General features: G+C 49.3%; 1 protein-coding gene across 1 annotated transcript in view; it reads left to right on the top strand.

Annotated features, from left to right (window-relative positions):
* The window catches only part of CUX1 (cut like homeobox 1), an 804986-nt gene that overhangs the window by 594446 nt on the left and 193776 nt on the right, over positions 1–16764 (top strand). The window contains 1 exon segment of the mRNA XM_030186246.1: positions 4779–4944. Coding sequence (XP_030042106.1) covers positions 4779–4944 — 166 coding nt within the window.

Raw genomic sequence — 16764 nt, 5'->3', positions numbered from 1 at the left:
CTATCCTAGGTGTAGGTACACTCCCGCATGTCGCCAGCCTACTCAGGCTCAGCCCCGGTGCGCTCTTTCCTGGCAACAGCGTGCGCACAAGGCCCCTGCTGCTCCCCAGCAAAAGCAAGGGATGGGCTTTTGACTGGCTACAGGTGAGCATAGCCGCAGTACATGTATCTGTGCCGGACTACTTGCCAGTTGGGGGGAGGTTAATATTTTTTCACCAAAGGTGGCCTCTCATAACCTTCAAATTGTCCGGTTAGGATACACCTTCAATCTGGAATCCAAACCTTCAAATTGCCCACCGAGAACTCATTCCTTCAGCTGTCCGATTAGGCAGGTACTTGAAGAAGAACTCTCCGCCCTTCTAATGGCCCATGCGGTCGAACCCATTCCACCAGGGGAAGAAGGGCTGGGATTTTATTCTAGGTACTTGTGCAGAAGAAAACAGGGAGGATGTGTTCCATCCTAGACCTAAGGGCCCTGAACAAATTCCTAGTTCGAGAAAAGTTCAGGATGGTTTCCCTGGGCACCCTTCTTCCCATGATTCAGGAAAACGATTGGCTATGCTCTCTGAACTTGAAGGATTCTTATATGCATATCCTGATACTTCCAGCGCACAGGAAGTATCTTCGTTTTCGGCTGGGAGTGCAGCACTTCCAGTACCGTGTGCTGCCCTTTGGCCTAGTGTCTGCTCCCACAGTATTCACAAAATGCCTAGCGGTAGTTGCAGTTTCGCTACGCAGGCTTGGAGTGCATGTGTTCCCTTATCTCGACGATTGGCTAGTGAAGAGCAGCTCGGAGGACAGTGCTCGGGAGTCCATGCGGAAGACTATTCAGGTGCTGGAACTATTAGGTTTCCTAATAAATTATCCCAAGTCCCATCTCACTCCGGTTCAGAAATTGGAGTTCATTGGAGCATTGCTCGACAAGAGAATGATTTGAGCCTATCTTCCCGAGGCACGGGCAGACAACCTTATGTCCCTAGTGTCCAAGGTTCGAACGTCACAGCAAGTCACAGCTTTGCAGATGTTGAGACTCTTGGGGCACATGGCCTCCACAGTTCATGTTACTCCCATGGCACGTCTACCCATGAGATCTGCTCAATGGACCCTACCTTCTCTGTGGTATCAGGCCATAGGGAATTTAGAAGATGTCATCCTTCTATCCACCGATTTTCTACATTCTCTTCACTGATGGACGATTTGATCCAATTTGAGCATGGGACGTCCATTCCAAATTCCTCAGCCGCAAAAAGTGCTGATGACGGTTGCATCTCTCCTGGGATGGGGAACTCATGTAGATGGGCTTCACACCCAGGGGGCCTGGTTCCCTCAGGAAACAGATCTTCAGATCAACCTTCTGGAGCTCCGACCAATCTGGAACGCTCTCGAGGCTTTCAGAGATCAGCTGTCCAACCAAATTATCTTGGTTCAAACAGATAATCAGGTTGCGATGTACTTCAACAACAAGCAGGGGGCACTAGATCTCGCCTTCTGTGTCAGGAGGCCGTCCAGATGTGGCTTTGGGCACGCTGTCACAGCATGTTTTTCCAAGGCACTTATCTGGCAGGCATAAACAACAGTCTGGCCGACAGGGTGAGCAGGGTTATGCAACCTCACGAGTGGTTGCTGAATATGGGCATGGCCCGCGAGATCTTCCGAGTGTGGGGCACCCCGATGGATCTCTTTGCCACTCAACTAAATCACAAGGTCCCTCAGTTCTGATCGAGGTTTCAGGCCCACGGCAGACTAGCATCAGATGCCTTTCTCCTACATTGGGGAAGAGGCCTTATGTATGTGTATCCTCCCATACCTCTGGTGGGGAAGACTTTGCTGAAACTCAAGCAAGACTGTGGACCATGGAACCATGATCCTGATTTTGCCGTACTGGCCGCATCAGATTTGGCTCTCTCTTCTGGAATTGTCCTCCGAAGAACTGTGGGAATTGGAGTGTTTTCTGACCCTCATCACTCAGAATGAGGGTTCGCTTCTACATCCCAACATCCAGTCTATTGCTCCCATGGTCTGGATGTTGAGAGCCTAGAATTTGCTTCCTTAGGTGTTTTGGATGGTGTCTCCCGAGTCTTGCATGCTTCCAGGAAAGATTCCACTAAGAGGTGTTACTCTTTTAAATGGAAGTGGTTTGCCGTCTGGTGTGACAGCAAGGCCATAGATTCCCTTTCTTGTCCTACTCAGACCCTGCTTGAATACCTTCTACACTTGTCAGAGTCTGGTCTCAAGACCAACTCTGTAAGGGTTCACCTTAGTGCAATTAGTGCTTATAGTCAGTGTGTAGATGGTAAACCTATCTCTGGACAGCCTTTAGTTCACTTCATGAGAGGTTTGCTGTTGTCAAAGCCCCCAGTCAAACCTCCACAAGTGTCATTGGATCTCAACGTCGTTGTCACCCAGCTGATGAAAGCTCCTTTTGAGCCACTGACTTCCTGCCATCTGAAGTAGTTGACCTGGAAGGTCCTTTTCTTGGTGGCTGTTCAGCTTGTAGGGTCAGTGAGCTTTAGGCCTTAGTAGTGGGTGCACCTTATACTAAGTTTCATCACAACAGAGTAGTCCTCTGCATGCACCCTAAGTTCCTGCCGAAAGTGGTGTCGGAGTTCCATCTGAACCAGTCGATTGTCTTGCCAACATTTTTTCTCCGTCCACATGCCCACCCTGGCAAAAACAGCTTGCACACCTTGGACTGCAGGAGAGCATTGGCCTTTTACATGGAGCGGACGAAGCCCTTCAGACAGTCTGCCTAGTTGTTTGTTGCTTTTGATTGCAACAGGAGGGGAGTCGCCATCGGTAAACGCACCATTTCCAATTGGCTAGCAGATTGCATTTCCTTCGCTTATTCCCAAGCTGGGCTGACTCTGGAGGGCCATGTCATGGCTCATGTCAGAACCATGGCTGTGTTGGTGGCTCACTTAGCCTCTGTTGAAGAGATTTGAAAAGCTGCAACGTGGTCTTCAGTCCACACATTCACATCTCATTACTGCCTGGAACAGGATACCCAACGTGATAGTCGGTTTGGGCAGTCAGTGCCGCAGAATCTGAGGTTTAGAATCCAACTCCACCCCCCTAGGCCCGTTTTTATTCTGTTCCAGGCTGCACTCTGTTAGTTGTATATAGTTTCAGGTTAATCTACGTTATGTCCTATCCGTTGCGAGGCCCAATTGACCAACGGTGGTTGTTTTGAGTGAGCCTTGATGTTAGGGATACCCCACTTGTGAGGATTATTCAGCTTGCTTGTCTTCGGAGAAAGCAAATATACTTGCAGGTATTCTCTGAGGACAGCAGGCTGATAATCCTTGCAAACCTGCCCACCTCCCCTTGGCGTTGTCTCTTCTGTTTCTCTTTTTTACTCTTCACTTAACTGAGGACTGCGGCCGTGCGGTGGGCGGGAAGGCACTCCGGCGCATGCGCAGTTGGACGCATGCACGCTGAGAAGGCTCCAGCAAAAGTTTTTACTATTTCAAATGTTGGTTCCTGGGCCGGCGCGGATCGCCGACCCATTATGAGGATTATCAGCCTGCTGTCCTTGGAGAATACCTGCTACAGGTAAGTATATTCGCTTTTCAGCCTGTGGTGGGCCAAAATTATCTACACACCCTATACACATGAGTCAACTTTGTCTATGCAACCTACATACTTTGGAGAATAAGATTATTTTACTTGTGTGACATTTGGACGTCTGGATTTTATTCTGGTTGTCTCCCAGTTTTCTGGCCTGCACATTTGGTTTACACTTCTGTGGTATCAGTCTGCTGAGTCAGACCAAGTTCCATCCAGCCTAACATTTTCAAAGACAGCACTTTGTATTAGAAGTCCTTAAAACTCTGTTCTTGTGCTCTAAAATGTGATGTTTTTGGAAATCAAACCTCTGAAGTCTCAAATGAATATTGCAAAACAGCTGGAATTTTAATCCATAAAAACAAATGACATCAACAGGTTTGTCTGGTGTTCCTGGTGGTGTCATTTGCAGTTTGTTTAAAAATTAATTTTCATGCTCACTTAACATTAAGGACAGGTGTGTCATAATTTTGCTTCAGTGCTTTAATTAAAATTTAACTTTTGATAAGACTTCTGTCTTCTGCTCTGATCAAGGGCAGAAGCTAGCAACATCTTAAACTCTTATTGGGGCTGCAGGAAATGGCAGTATCATTTTTGGCTTGTGATCAGGGCCTTGAAAACTAGAGACATATTTGGCTCCTGGATGTATGGTTGGTTGGATGGAGGAAAGGAGTAAATGGGTTGTTCACCTCCATTTGAGATCTAGGAAGAAGCAGCAACGGTGGAGGAGAGAGTAAGGGCTAGGAGAGGGTGAAAGGAGGAATAGAGGAGGAGGACTGTGATATGGGGTGTACAGATGAAGCATGGAAGGCAGGAAGGGGGACAGGAGAAAGAAAGAGAATCTGATGGGGGAGAAGGAGATTGCAGAAGATTGGACTTGTAGCAGGATAGAGGAGGAATGAAGTAGGAAAGGAGAGTGAGAGGATTGTGGATGTATACTTGTAAGGGATAAAATATACTCGCCATGTATTTCTGCTGTCTGTCCCCCTCCCAAAAAAGTGAGAAACTACTGAGAAAAGTGTATTACAATTGCATTTGCTCCTGGTGAGTAAGCCCCAGAATAATTTTTAAATCTCTGCTTTGATACGTTTGCCTTAGGCTATCATTAAAGTTGTCATTTTTATATTTTATTATGGTGGAAGCTTGGTGAGGTTGTAATTAATACATGCAATAATTATGTGGTCCATGTGTTAATCTAAATTTTGTTTCTTAAAGGTATTGGGCTTATCACAGGGAAGTGTTAGTGACATGCTGTCTAGACCTAAGCCTTGGAGTAAACTGACTCAGAAAGGCCGAGAGCCATTTATCCGAATGCAGCTCTGGTTGAATGGTGACCTAGGCCAGAGTGTCCTGCCTTCTCAAGGACAGCAACAAGAACAAGGTAAATAATGTTCTGTAACATTATTAGAGTTGTAATGCTCCTTAGTTTAGTAAATGAAGGATAACTTCTTTCTAAATGCATTCTTTAAAGGTCACTTTGCCTTTTGGTATGAAAATGATTCTGGTGTCAGAGAGGAAAGGATTCAGAGTTAACACATTTAGACAGTAATCTACAGAATATAGATTCTGTAATAACAGGCAACTTGCCGTAGTTATACAAATGGGTGAGGTGCTTTTATCAGCATCAACACTGACTTTTCAGGAAGTTCTTAGAGATCACTGTAGTTCTATCCTGCAGCAGTCATATAGGCTGCTTTGAGCATCTACACTCAGCAGAACCCCTCCCCTAACGCACACTCCTTCACACGCACATATACACACATACACATGAATCACCCTCCTGAAAGCCCCCCTCCCTTGAAAAACCACCTCTTCCATATCATCATGCTGATCAATCCATAGACTGGTGGGTTGTGTCCATCTACCAGCAGGTGGAGATAGAGAGCAATCCTTTTGCCTCCCTATATGTGGTCATGTGCTGCCGGAAACTCCTCAGTATGTTCTCTATCTCAGCAGGTGGTGGTCACACACAGCAGCAGCTCTGGCTAGGTCTCCAAGCCTAATTTTTAGGTTTTGTTGAGTACCTGGGGTTGAGGGCTCTTCTTGAGCAAGTGCAAACCTGGTGGCGCCAGGTCCCTCCTTTTCTCCCCCCTCCCGCTGGCTCCGTTAAAAAAAAAAAAAATTTTTTTTGGGACGTCCTTAAGGGCGTTTATTTCGACGTTTATTTAAACGTTTATTGCAGCTACTCACTGGGACACCAGTTCGTTACAGCTCGGAGCGAGAAGCAGGTAATTTTTACCTTTTTATAGCGGGCAGGGGGTTCCCCGATCGATCTCCACGTGGCCTATGGCGTCGGAGGGCGAGGGCGCGAAGAATCGCTCCCCGGACCGCGTGTGCGCTTCTAGCGGGGTTGCGGGGGTTTTAAAGTCTGATTCGCCCTTGTTGGGTGTCAGTTTGGAGGCCGGTCAGTGTCCCGGGTCTTCCTCCGGTGTGGCGGTTTTTCCCGCCATAAACGCCCTTCCCCCGCTGCTCGCCTCCGCCATCTTGGCCGGCCACTCTGCTCGGACAGCTTCTTCTTGGGCCGCCCTTGAGCTGGGAGACGTTAATGCCATGGCCGCCCTTGATTTGGGCGACGGCAAAAAAGCAGCTAAAGTTAAGCGCCGTTCTTCCCGCGCGGCTCCTTCACGGAGTGTTGCGCCGGACGCCATCTTGGATGCGCACCATGTTTCTCCCCCACTCTTGCGAGCGCCGGTTGAGGGTGCGTCTAGGGCTGTGGCCCAGGCTGCTGAAGTGCACAGTCTGGGGGGTTTCTCCCCCGAGTTTATTTTGCTGCTGCATCAGGCCTTCCTTATGCAAAATGCTGCCCCTTCTCCCTGGTCCGATAAAGGGGTTGAGGCCCCCGGAAGTAAATGCCCTCGGGTGGATTCCCAGGCCTTAGAGGACTTTGTCTCCTCTGATGTAGATGAGGGCAGCGTATCTGAGTTCTCCCAACGGTCCTTTGGGGATTCCTTGGAGGAGACGGATTCCCGCTCGGATGGAGCGGATGACCCCTCTGCAGCGCGGATCTTTCGCTCAGAGGATTTGCCCAACCTGTTAGTGCAGGCCATGAGCATTTTGAAGATTTCCTCTCCAGAGGACGTCTCTCCCTCAGCCCCTGTTGGCTCCACCATTATTGCTGGGGACGAAGCGCCTGCCTAGAACCTTCCACGTGCATGATGCCATGCACACCTTAATTTCGGCTCAATGGGATGTCCCGGAAGCGAGCCTCAAAGTGGCTAGGGCTATGTCCCGCCTCTATCCTTTGCCTGAAAGTGAACGTGAGGCCTTTCTTTGGCCTACCGTGGATTCTTTAATCACTGCGGTGACTAAGAAAACGGCGTTGCCGGTGGAAGGTGGCACGGCCCTAAAGGACGCCCAAGACAGAAGATTGGAGGCGGCCTTAAGGTCATCCTTTGAGGCGGCTGCCTTAAGTTTGCAGGCCTCAGTTTGCGGCTCCTATGTGGCCAGGGCGTGCCTGACGATTGTGCAGCGGTCTTCCCCCTCGGATCCTTCCTTGAGGGCTGATTGGCCGGCCCTGGAATCGGGCTTGGCTTATTTGGCAGACTTACTGTATGATGTCTTGAGAGCCTCGGCTAAAGGTATGGCTCAGACAGTCTCTGCGCGGCGGTGGCTTTGGCTGAAACATTGGTCTGCTGACCACGCCTCCAAGTCCCGCCTGGCTAGATTGCCTTTTAAAGGCAAGCTGCCCTTTGGGGTCGAGCTGGACAAAATTGTGACCGATCTCGGCACGTCTAAGGGCAAGAGGTTACCAGAGGTCAGGGCTCGGGCCAGTGCTCGCCCCGGTATCTCCAGAGGACGGTTTCAGGAAGCCCGTCGGTACCGCCCGGGCAAGTCGGGCTCCTCTGCCCCTCTTCCTTCCTTCAAGAGGAACTTCTCCCCCAAGCAGCATTCCTTTCGCAGAGACCGCCGTCCCGGAGTTGCGCCCTCAGGTCCTCCCCCAGGGTCTCGTACCCAATGACGGGGTCCTGGTCCATGGCCCAGTGCAGATTGGAGGACGCCTGTCCTCGTTTCTGGGCGAGTGGACCAGGGTAACTTCAGACGCTTGGGTGCTGGAAGTCATCAGAGACGGCTACAAGCTAGAGTTCTGCCGACCCTTAAGAGACGGGTTTGTACTCTCTCCCTGCAAGTCTCCGGTCAAAGCTGTGGCAGTGCAGCAGACCTTGGACAATCTCATCCGCCTGGGTGCGGTTGTTCCGGTGCCAGAAAATCAGCTTGGCAAGGGACGTTACTCCATTTACTTTGTGGTACCAAAGAAAGGAGGTTCTGTACGGCCTATCCTCGACCTCAAAGGGGTCAATCGGGCCTTGAAAGTTCGGCACTTTCGCATGGAGACTCTCCGCTCTGTTATAGCGGCAGTGAAGGCAGGGGAGTTCCTGGCATCCTTGGACATCAAGGAAGCGTACCTGCATATTCCCATCTGGCCTCCTCATCAACGCTTTCTGCGTTTTGCAGTCCTGGGCCGACACTTCCAGTTCAGAGCCCTCCCGTTCGGGTTGGCTACTGCTCCGCAGACCTTCTCCAAGGTAATGGTGGTCATCGCGGCCTTCCTGCGAAAGGAAGGAGTACAAGTCCATCCTTATCTGGACGACTGATTGATCCAAGCCCCCTCTTATGCAGAGTGCGGCAAGGCTGTGGACTGGGTGATTGCTCTTTTGAGCTCCCTGGGGTGGATCATCAACTGGGAGAAAATCAAGCTGCGCCCGACTCAGTCCCTGGAGTATCTGGGAGTTCGATTCGACACCCAAGTGGGCAGAGTGTTCCTGCCGGACAATCGGATTGTCAAACTTCAGGCTCAGGTGGACCAGTTCCTAGTAGCCTCTCCGCTTCGGGCTTGGGACTATGTGCAGCTGTTGGGCTCTATGACAACCACGATGGAAGTAGTGCCCTGGGCCAGGGCTCATATGAGACCACTTCAACACTCTCTGCTGCAGCGCTGGACTCCGGTGTCGGAGGATTATGCTGTGCGCCTTCCCTTGGACACAGCAGTGCGCAAGGCGCTGTGCTGGTGGCTGAAGACAGACAAGTTGTCTGCAGGAATGCCTCTGGTGACCCCGGAGTGGATTGTCGTCACGACGGACGCCTCTTTGACGGGCTGGGGAGCCCACTGCTTGGGAAGGACAGCGCAGGGGCTCTGGTCTCCTGCAGAGGCAAAGTGGTCTATCAACCTCCTGGAACTCAGAGCCATTCGGTTGGCGCTTTTGGAGTTCCTCCCGGTACTGGCGTTGAAGCCAGTACGGGTCCTGTCTGACAATGCCACGGCTGTGGCCTATGTCAACCGCCAGGGAGGTACCAAGAGCGCCCCTCTAGCCAAGGAAGCCATGAATCTATGCCAGTGGGCGGAAGCGAACCTGGAACAGCTGTCAGCGGCCCACATTGCCGGAGTCATGAATGTCAAGGCGGACTTTCTCAGTCGCCATACCTTGGATCCCGGAGAGTGGCAGTTATCGGCTCAGGCGTTCTTGGACATCACGAAGCGCTGGGGCCAGCCGAGCCTAGATCTGATGGCGTCATCGGCCAATTGCCAAGTGCCGCGCTTTTTCAGCAGAGGACGGGACCCTCGATCTCTGGGAGTAGATGCTCTTCTCCAGCAGTGGCCGACACAGGAGCTTCTCTATGTGTTCCCGCCCTGGCCCATGTTGGGCAGGGTACTAGACCGGGTGGCAAAGCATCCGGGCCGGGTAATCCTGGTGGGTCCAGAGTGGCCCAGATGTCCCTAGTATGCGGACTTGATCAGGCTCTCAGTGGACGACCCTCTGCGGCTGCCAGTGGAGCAGGGCCTGTTGCATCAGGGTCCCGTGGTGATGGAGGATCCCTCCCCCTTTGGTTTTACGGCCTGGCTATTGAGCGGCAGCGTCTGAGGAAGAAGGGCTTCTCAGACAAGGTCATCGCCACTATGCTGAGAGCGAGGAAGCGCTCTACTTCTACTGCTTACGCCAGGGTTTGGCGTACCTTTGCAGCGTGGTGTGAAGCAGGCTCACTTTCTCCCTTCACTGCTCCAATTTCTTCAGTGCTGGCGTTCCTGCAAGAAGGTCCGGAGAAAGGCCTGTCGCTCAGTTCCCTTAAAGTCCAGGTAGCGGCTCTGGCTTGCTTCAGGGGCCGCCTGAAGGGTGCTTCCCTGGCTTCGCAGCCAGATGTGTTACGTTTTCTCAAGGGAGTTAATCACCTGCGCCCTCCTCTGTACTCAGTGGTGCCTGTGTGGAATCTCAACCTGGTGCTAAGAGCCTTGCAGAAGCCGCCTTTTGAACCCTTGTCGAGGGCATCTCTGAAAGACCTGACGTTGAAAGCAGTCTTTTTGGTGGCTATCACTTCAGCCAGAAGAGTTTCCGAGCTCCAGGCGCTCTCATGTCGAGAGCCTTTTCTGCAGTTCACTGAGGCAGGAGTGACTATTCGCACAGTGCTTTCCTTCCTGCCCAAGATTGTTTCTCGCTTCCATGTGAACAGCTCTGTCTCCCTTCCTTTCGTAGGGAGGACTACCCAGAGGAGTACTCTGCTCTCAAATATCTGGATGTGAGACGAGTCGTCATCAGATACTTGGAAGTGACCAATGATTTCCGGAAGTCGGATCATCTGTTTGTCCTGTTTGCAGGTCCTCGTAAGGGTCTGCAGGCTGCTAAGCCTACAGTGGCAAGATGGGTCAAGGAAGCCATTGCAGCGGCTTATGTGGCCGCGGGGAAGGTGCCGCCTATCCAGCTGAAGGCTCACTCCACTAGAGCTCAGGCGGCCTCGATGGCAGAGGCCGGGTCTGTCTCCTTGGAAGAGATATGCAAGGTGGCAACTTGGGCATCGGCCCATACCTTCTCCAGACATTACCGCTTGACTGTGGCTGCTCGGGCGGAGGCCCGGTTTGGAGCTTCAGTGTTGCGGTCAGGGATTTCAATGTCCCGCCCTGGGTGAGTACTGCTTCGGTACATCCCACCAGTCTATGGATTGATCAGCATGATGATATGGAAGGTAAAATTATGTATCATACCTGATAATTTTCTTTCCATTAATCATAGCTGATCAATCCATAGCCCCTCCCAGATATCTGTACTGTTTATATTCTGGTTGCATTTCAGGTTCAAGTTTAGTCTTCAGTTCCTGTTCAGGAGGACTTCGTGTTCAAGTTTTTTCAATTGGATTCTTCAAGAGTTGAGACGAGTTTGTGTTACAGTGAGCTGCTGCATTCCTCTCCCCTCCGTTTTACGGGGCTGGATTGAGACATGAATTCTGCCGGCGCTCCCTCCCGCTTCGGCGGTGTTAGGGTCAGTCAGCTCCTCCCGCGGTTGCGGTTGCAGGATAAGCCAGATCCCCCTGCATCGGCGGGGTGGTGTCCCTCCCCCGCTCTGCAGGGATGAGCTGGACGGATTCCCCTCCCCCACTTGTGTGGGGATGAGCTGGGTTAATTCCCCTCCCCCGTTTCGGCGGTGGTGAGCTGGGCAGAGTGTCCCTTTGTGGGTGTAATTCTCTAAGTGCTGAGTCCTGCGGATGGAGCTTGGATATCGACATACTGAGGAGTTTCCTGCAGCACATGACCACATATAGGGAGGCAAAAGGATTGCTCTCTATCTCCACCTGCTGGTAGATGGACACAACCCACCAGTCTATGGATTGATCAGCTATGATTAATGGAAAGAAAATTATCAGGTATGATACATAATTTTACCTTGAAGACCACTCATTTCCCCATAGGCCCCTTAGGCCTACTTGAAGAATGCCCTGATGGTATTTAGGTCAGGCAGCAACGATCCTCAGTCAGTGATGCTAGTGTTAGCTCTGGGTTCTTAATGGCTGCTGTAAACTCTTAGAAGTGGTCTCGTGAGACTACTACTAGAGGTTGCACAGACATTTTGAATCTCGAGTAGCATGGGTAGCAGTGACTGGGGATCGCTGCTGCCTTCCTTACCCTAGACCACCAGGGTATCCTTCAAGTTGGCCGTTGGGGAGGGAGTAGATGCACTTGGGTGTGTCTGCATGGCGGAAGGTTTCTTTTGGTGAGAGCTTCACGAGGGGAAGGGGATGGATACTTTGTGGGGGGGGGGGGCTTTGGAAGAAGAATAAATGCTCTGAGTGGGCTTTGGGAGTAGGGTGTATGAATTTATGGGGTGGGGACTTTGGAAGGAGGGATATGTTCTGGGGGGCATATTTGGAAGAGTAAGACAAATATGAAGTGATGCACATTGAGAAGATTAATTCGAATCATAGTTACCTGATGCTAGGGTCCACCTTAGGAGTGTTAATTTTTAGGGTGTATTTGTCCTTTCCTTGACTTTGGTGGGTAAAGTCTCTTTTAGGAGGTGGTAGAAGACAGGAAGAGCATTTTTAGAATCAAATCTCTCTTCCGTCTCATCTCTGTATATCTGATGCATGTGAAGCATGTATGTCTCGATGGATTCCGTGTCTGGTACCCACCGCTGGGAAGTAAGGACTGAGAAGTCCTTGTGCGGGGGGAAAAGCCGTACAGATAGCAGCAAACAATGGCCCCTCAATGGTTGTAATAGGGTTACCATCAAATGAGGTATCAGTCACAAATTTGGCATAGCCGGCTTGTGTGAACAAGTCGCCAACATTAGCATGTGGGGTACGACCAAGCAATGCCTTAATGTCGCCCACAGCAAGGGTGGTACCTAGCGTGGATTCTTGAAACTTTCAAATCCATTTATTACCTCCATCGGTAATATCGGGAAGCTGCTGTACCAGACTGTTAAGTTCCACAGCTGAATAAGGGGTATATTCAGTGTGGGGATTGCCGTCAGACATTTTGCGCAGCAATGGCATGACATTAATGGCATCGGGGGCAATAGGGACAGTAACAACAGTAACTGGGAACTTGTTTTCATATTTCTTCCATATTTGGAGACCCTGAATCAAATCGCCCAGGAAGGGTCAGGGCGATTGAAAATAAGTTCATGAGCCAACTATAATTTGTCAGTGGCTAGGGAACCATGAAGGGGAAAAAGGTCTGACTGTGGCTGGAGAGCCGCAGACCAGCCTGCAAGGTCAGAAGCCCAAGGTTGGGCATAATACCAGGAATTTTCCTGTTGGGCAACATATTTATCAGGAGCCTCAGGGGGAGAAGTAGGAGGCTTACGGGTAGGGGAAGAAAGAACGTTAAGAGCAAGTTCAGGAGCATCGGGACATTTGGATCTAGTATTGTGCACAGTGCAAGTGTCTTGGGAACCTGAGCGCATTGAATCGTGCAAGGCATCAAGTCCATATGAGATAATATTAAGCTTGTTACGCACGTCCTGAAGGGAATGGAGGCAAGAGGGGTCAAGATCCGCAGTGTGATCTGTTTGTATCGGGGTGTGGTCTGACTTCGGTAGAAGGCAAGAGGGATCAAGATCCACAGTGGGATCTTTTGGTATTGGGGTGAGGTCCGACTTCACGGGGTCGTTTCAAACTGCTGCATAGGTGAAGGTTCATTATAGGTAGCAAGTCCCCCTAATTGACGCAGACCCCGCTTAATGGTTTGCAGAGCATCCTCGGACGGAAGCCTGAGAAATTCAAGATCTTCCTCTGCCGGTATAGGGGGAGGGGAAATGGCAGGGCGAGGAGCGGCAAGGCTCCTCACCTTCGGACGGGCACCCAGGCAGGGCCAACTATTGGCTGGCAAGGGCTGGCCCGCTGGTAATGCAGCAGAATCGGGATTGCAGGAAGAGACGGGGAGATCGGCAGGGTTACAAAGGCCTTCCAAACCAGAAGATAGCTTATTGTGGTCCGGTTGTGGTAGGAACCATCCCATTTGTGGCAAATTAGAGGTGGGAGTGAGAGGCTGTTCTGTCTTAGGCAAATGTTGAGATATAGGATCTGGGACATAAGGGAGAGCCACGTCGGGGACGCAGGGCTCTTGACTGGAGGGGACAGATGTGAGATGGGGGATACGAGGTTCCCAATTGGAGGGAACGGGCGACAGCTCTACTGTACCGGAGATCTGAACAGAAGTTGGTCTGTCAAGAGTAACGGGATGGACCGGTAAAGGGGTGGTAACCTGTTCAAGGTTTAAAAGTGGTGGCTCAGTGGCCGGTCACAGTAACCCTCAGGAATGGTGGTATAGCCAACTGCGGTTCCGCAAGTTAGCAGCTTATTAGAATGGGAAGGCTGCACAGGCTCATAAGGAGGCGGTGCAGTAGATGCAGTCGCTTCCAAAGATGGAGGCGAATTAATTGGGAAAGTGGGCAGGGATCTAGGGTCAAATTCTCTGTCAGTGATAAGGATCCATTTGTTAATCGCTTCCAAATGCTTATCTCTGGATTTTCCTGTTTTATGGGAATCGTTATAAGCAATTAAGGTACGTAGCTTAGTAGGTTCAAAGGAGCCAGAGACAGGCCACTTAAGGTCCTTGTCATTTTTACTCCATTTCTTGAACCATTTCTCACAGATGCGTGTGTTCTTTCTTCTCGGATGGGAAGAATTTTAAAACGGTGTCTAAGGGCGAGGTCATGATAGTGAAAGAAAGGGGGAGAGGGTGTGTGTAATGTTGCAGAGTAACAAGTGGTGAATGAGGTACAACAATACTTCAATAATAACTAAATACACAATATAAATTTAGAATAAAATATATACTCACAAGTCTTCAGGGTAGATCCTCTACCCGGGACTCACTCAACCGGAGGATCCTCAAAAACCGGGACTCACTCTACCGGTAAAATCACCGCTCTTCAGGGGTATACCTCTAACTGGGACTCGCTCAACCAGTAACCAGGACTCACTCTACCGGAGGAGCTCGCAATGGGAGTGTGCAAATACCCCCTAATATTCAGACATCCTGCGAGAGAGCCTGAATAGAAGAGCACTTGCCCTCGGGGCTCGCAGAGGGCCTCACCCAGCCGGGACAATCAAACAACAAAACTCAATTATCAAAAGGGCGCAGTTGTACTCCAGTTCTAAACCCAACTCATTAAAGAGTGCGTCCACTAATTAACTTTATTATTGGGATCCATTACAAGAAATGGGGTAGTACAACTTATAAAACCCAAATCATATATATGTGAAAAAAAAATTAGTATGGACAATTTAGAACCAAGGACAAGCTCTAAAACGAGATGTCCTAGAGGCCAAACTTAAAAGGAAAAGGAGCAGTGAAGGACTCAAAATAATAATTTGAGCACTCCTAAGTGGAGGGAGAATTACCTAACAATAAAACCGAAATAACAGTTTTGAAACAGAAAAAAGGCCAAGTAGTTTTGCACTTGCAGCAGAAAACTAGTTGATAAGTTTTAAACTGCAAGGACAAAAACAAGAAAAAGAATGATGAGCGGTTAAAACTAAAGGGATTGCCAAGTGTGTAGTGACTAAATATAGGCAAAGGTCAGCCAAAAGCCGGGGGAAATCCCATCAGCAGTCGGCGGGCACCAAATTATGTTAATTTTTAGGGTGTATTTGTCCCTTCCTGTACTGTGGTCCAGTCCAGGAATGAACAAAGCACCCAAGGCAGCTTTTGTACATTTGTCCTTGTCCTGAGTCCCCGGAGTAGTGCACTTACTCTGAATAATTCTAGAGACAGTAATGAGAAGACATATAGTAGATATGAGAAATCATTTCTTTATTAATACTCAGGGGTCTTTATAACCTCAGGTGGTCTGATGTGAAGCGTGCACTCTGAGAGAAATAGTGTAGCAGAACACACTTGGGTCTCCTCTCCTCTGAAAAACTTTTTTTGTAATAACCAGGAACTAGCCTGTTGTACTCCTCTCGTAAGAGACGTTTACGATTACAAAATACTCTTACGAGTATTTTCAGAGGAGAGGAGACCCAAGTGGGTTCTGATACACTATTTCTCTCAGAGTGCACGCTTCACATCAGACCACCTAAGGTTATAAAGACCTCTGAGGCAGGCCTTTGGGCCGAAACACAGCCGTGTCGGGTCATTTTTTATGCGAATAAACAATTTTCTTGGTATCCTCATTCATTCTCCTCGCTTTTTGTCTCATATCTCACGGTTTCGTGAGGGTTTTTACCTCCTTTTTGTTGTGCCTTTTATTAATACTCACCACAATCAGATACAACAAAATCAGTGTTAGTACAAGCCAAGTGATTTCTCAGGGGAGATCAGCAAAAGAATCAAACGTGTGTCACAAATACTGGAAACTCCCCTAAGCACTTTTCAGCTGCCAGTTTTATAACCTAAATTTACTAATCACATTAATGGCAGTTTCGCATTATCAGAATTTCTATTTTGAAATCATTACTTTCGACCACAATGACTTCTTAACGTTCCAGTTTCGATCAGCCCCCATTATAGTTCTCTTTTCTTGCACCTGGCTACCAGTAAATTTATCTATTACGGGTTATCTCTTGACCGCAGGTTCTCTTTATGCCTCTTCCCAGGTGGCATTTTTGCCTCATCTGTGGCAATCTTGTTTCCATGCCAAGTTTCACTAACCCTCCAGCATGTCACAATTTGTTTGTTGCTTAATTCAGTGAATCTTGGGTCAGAGATGTCTTATGATTCCTTTGAGCCCTAGCTGGCAGCTGCAAGCCACTTGACCTGTATTTCACTGAAGGCTGAAGGCAAATGATGACACTATTCTACAGGAGTAAGCACCCAAGAAAAAGATCTAGGTGTCATTGTAGACAATGTGTTGAAATCTTCTGCCCAGTGTGTGGTGGCGACCAAAAAAAAGCAAACAAGATGCTAGGAAGTATTAGAAAAGGGATGGTAGATAAGACCAAGAATATAATAGTGCCTCTGTATCGCTCCATGGTGTGACCTCAGCTGAGTATTCCATTCAGTTCTGGTTGCTATATCTCAAAAAAGATATAGCAGAATTAGAAAGGTTCAAAGAAGAGCGACCAAAATGATAGAGGGGATGAAACTGCTCCCATATGAAGAAACACTAAAGAGGTTAGGGCTCTTCAGCTTGGAAAAGATGGCTGAGGGGGGATATGATTGAGGTCTACAAAATCCTGAGTGGAGCGGGTGGAGGTAAAACGATTTTTTACTCATTCAAGAAGTACAAAGACCAGGGGACACGCAATGAAATTGCAAGTGCATAAGTATTGCCATACTGGGACAGACCAAAGGTCCATCAAGCATCATCCTGTTTCCAACAGTGGCCAATCCAGGTCACAAATACCTGGCAAGATCCCAAAAAAGTACAAAACATTTCATGCTGCTTATCCCAGAAATAAGCAGTGAAGTTTCCCCAAATCCATTTTAATAATAGTCTATGGACTTTTCCTTTAGGAAGCTGTCCAGAACTTTTTTAAACCTCGCTAA

Source organism: Microcaecilia unicolor, chromosome 13 (genome assembly GCF_901765095.1).
Source record: "Microcaecilia unicolor chromosome 13, aMicUni1.1, whole genome shotgun sequence".
NCBI classification, from domain to species: Eukaryota; Metazoa; Chordata; class Amphibia; order Gymnophiona; family Siphonopidae; genus Microcaecilia; species Microcaecilia unicolor.
This window is presented reverse-complemented; position numbering and strand designations above follow the sequence as displayed.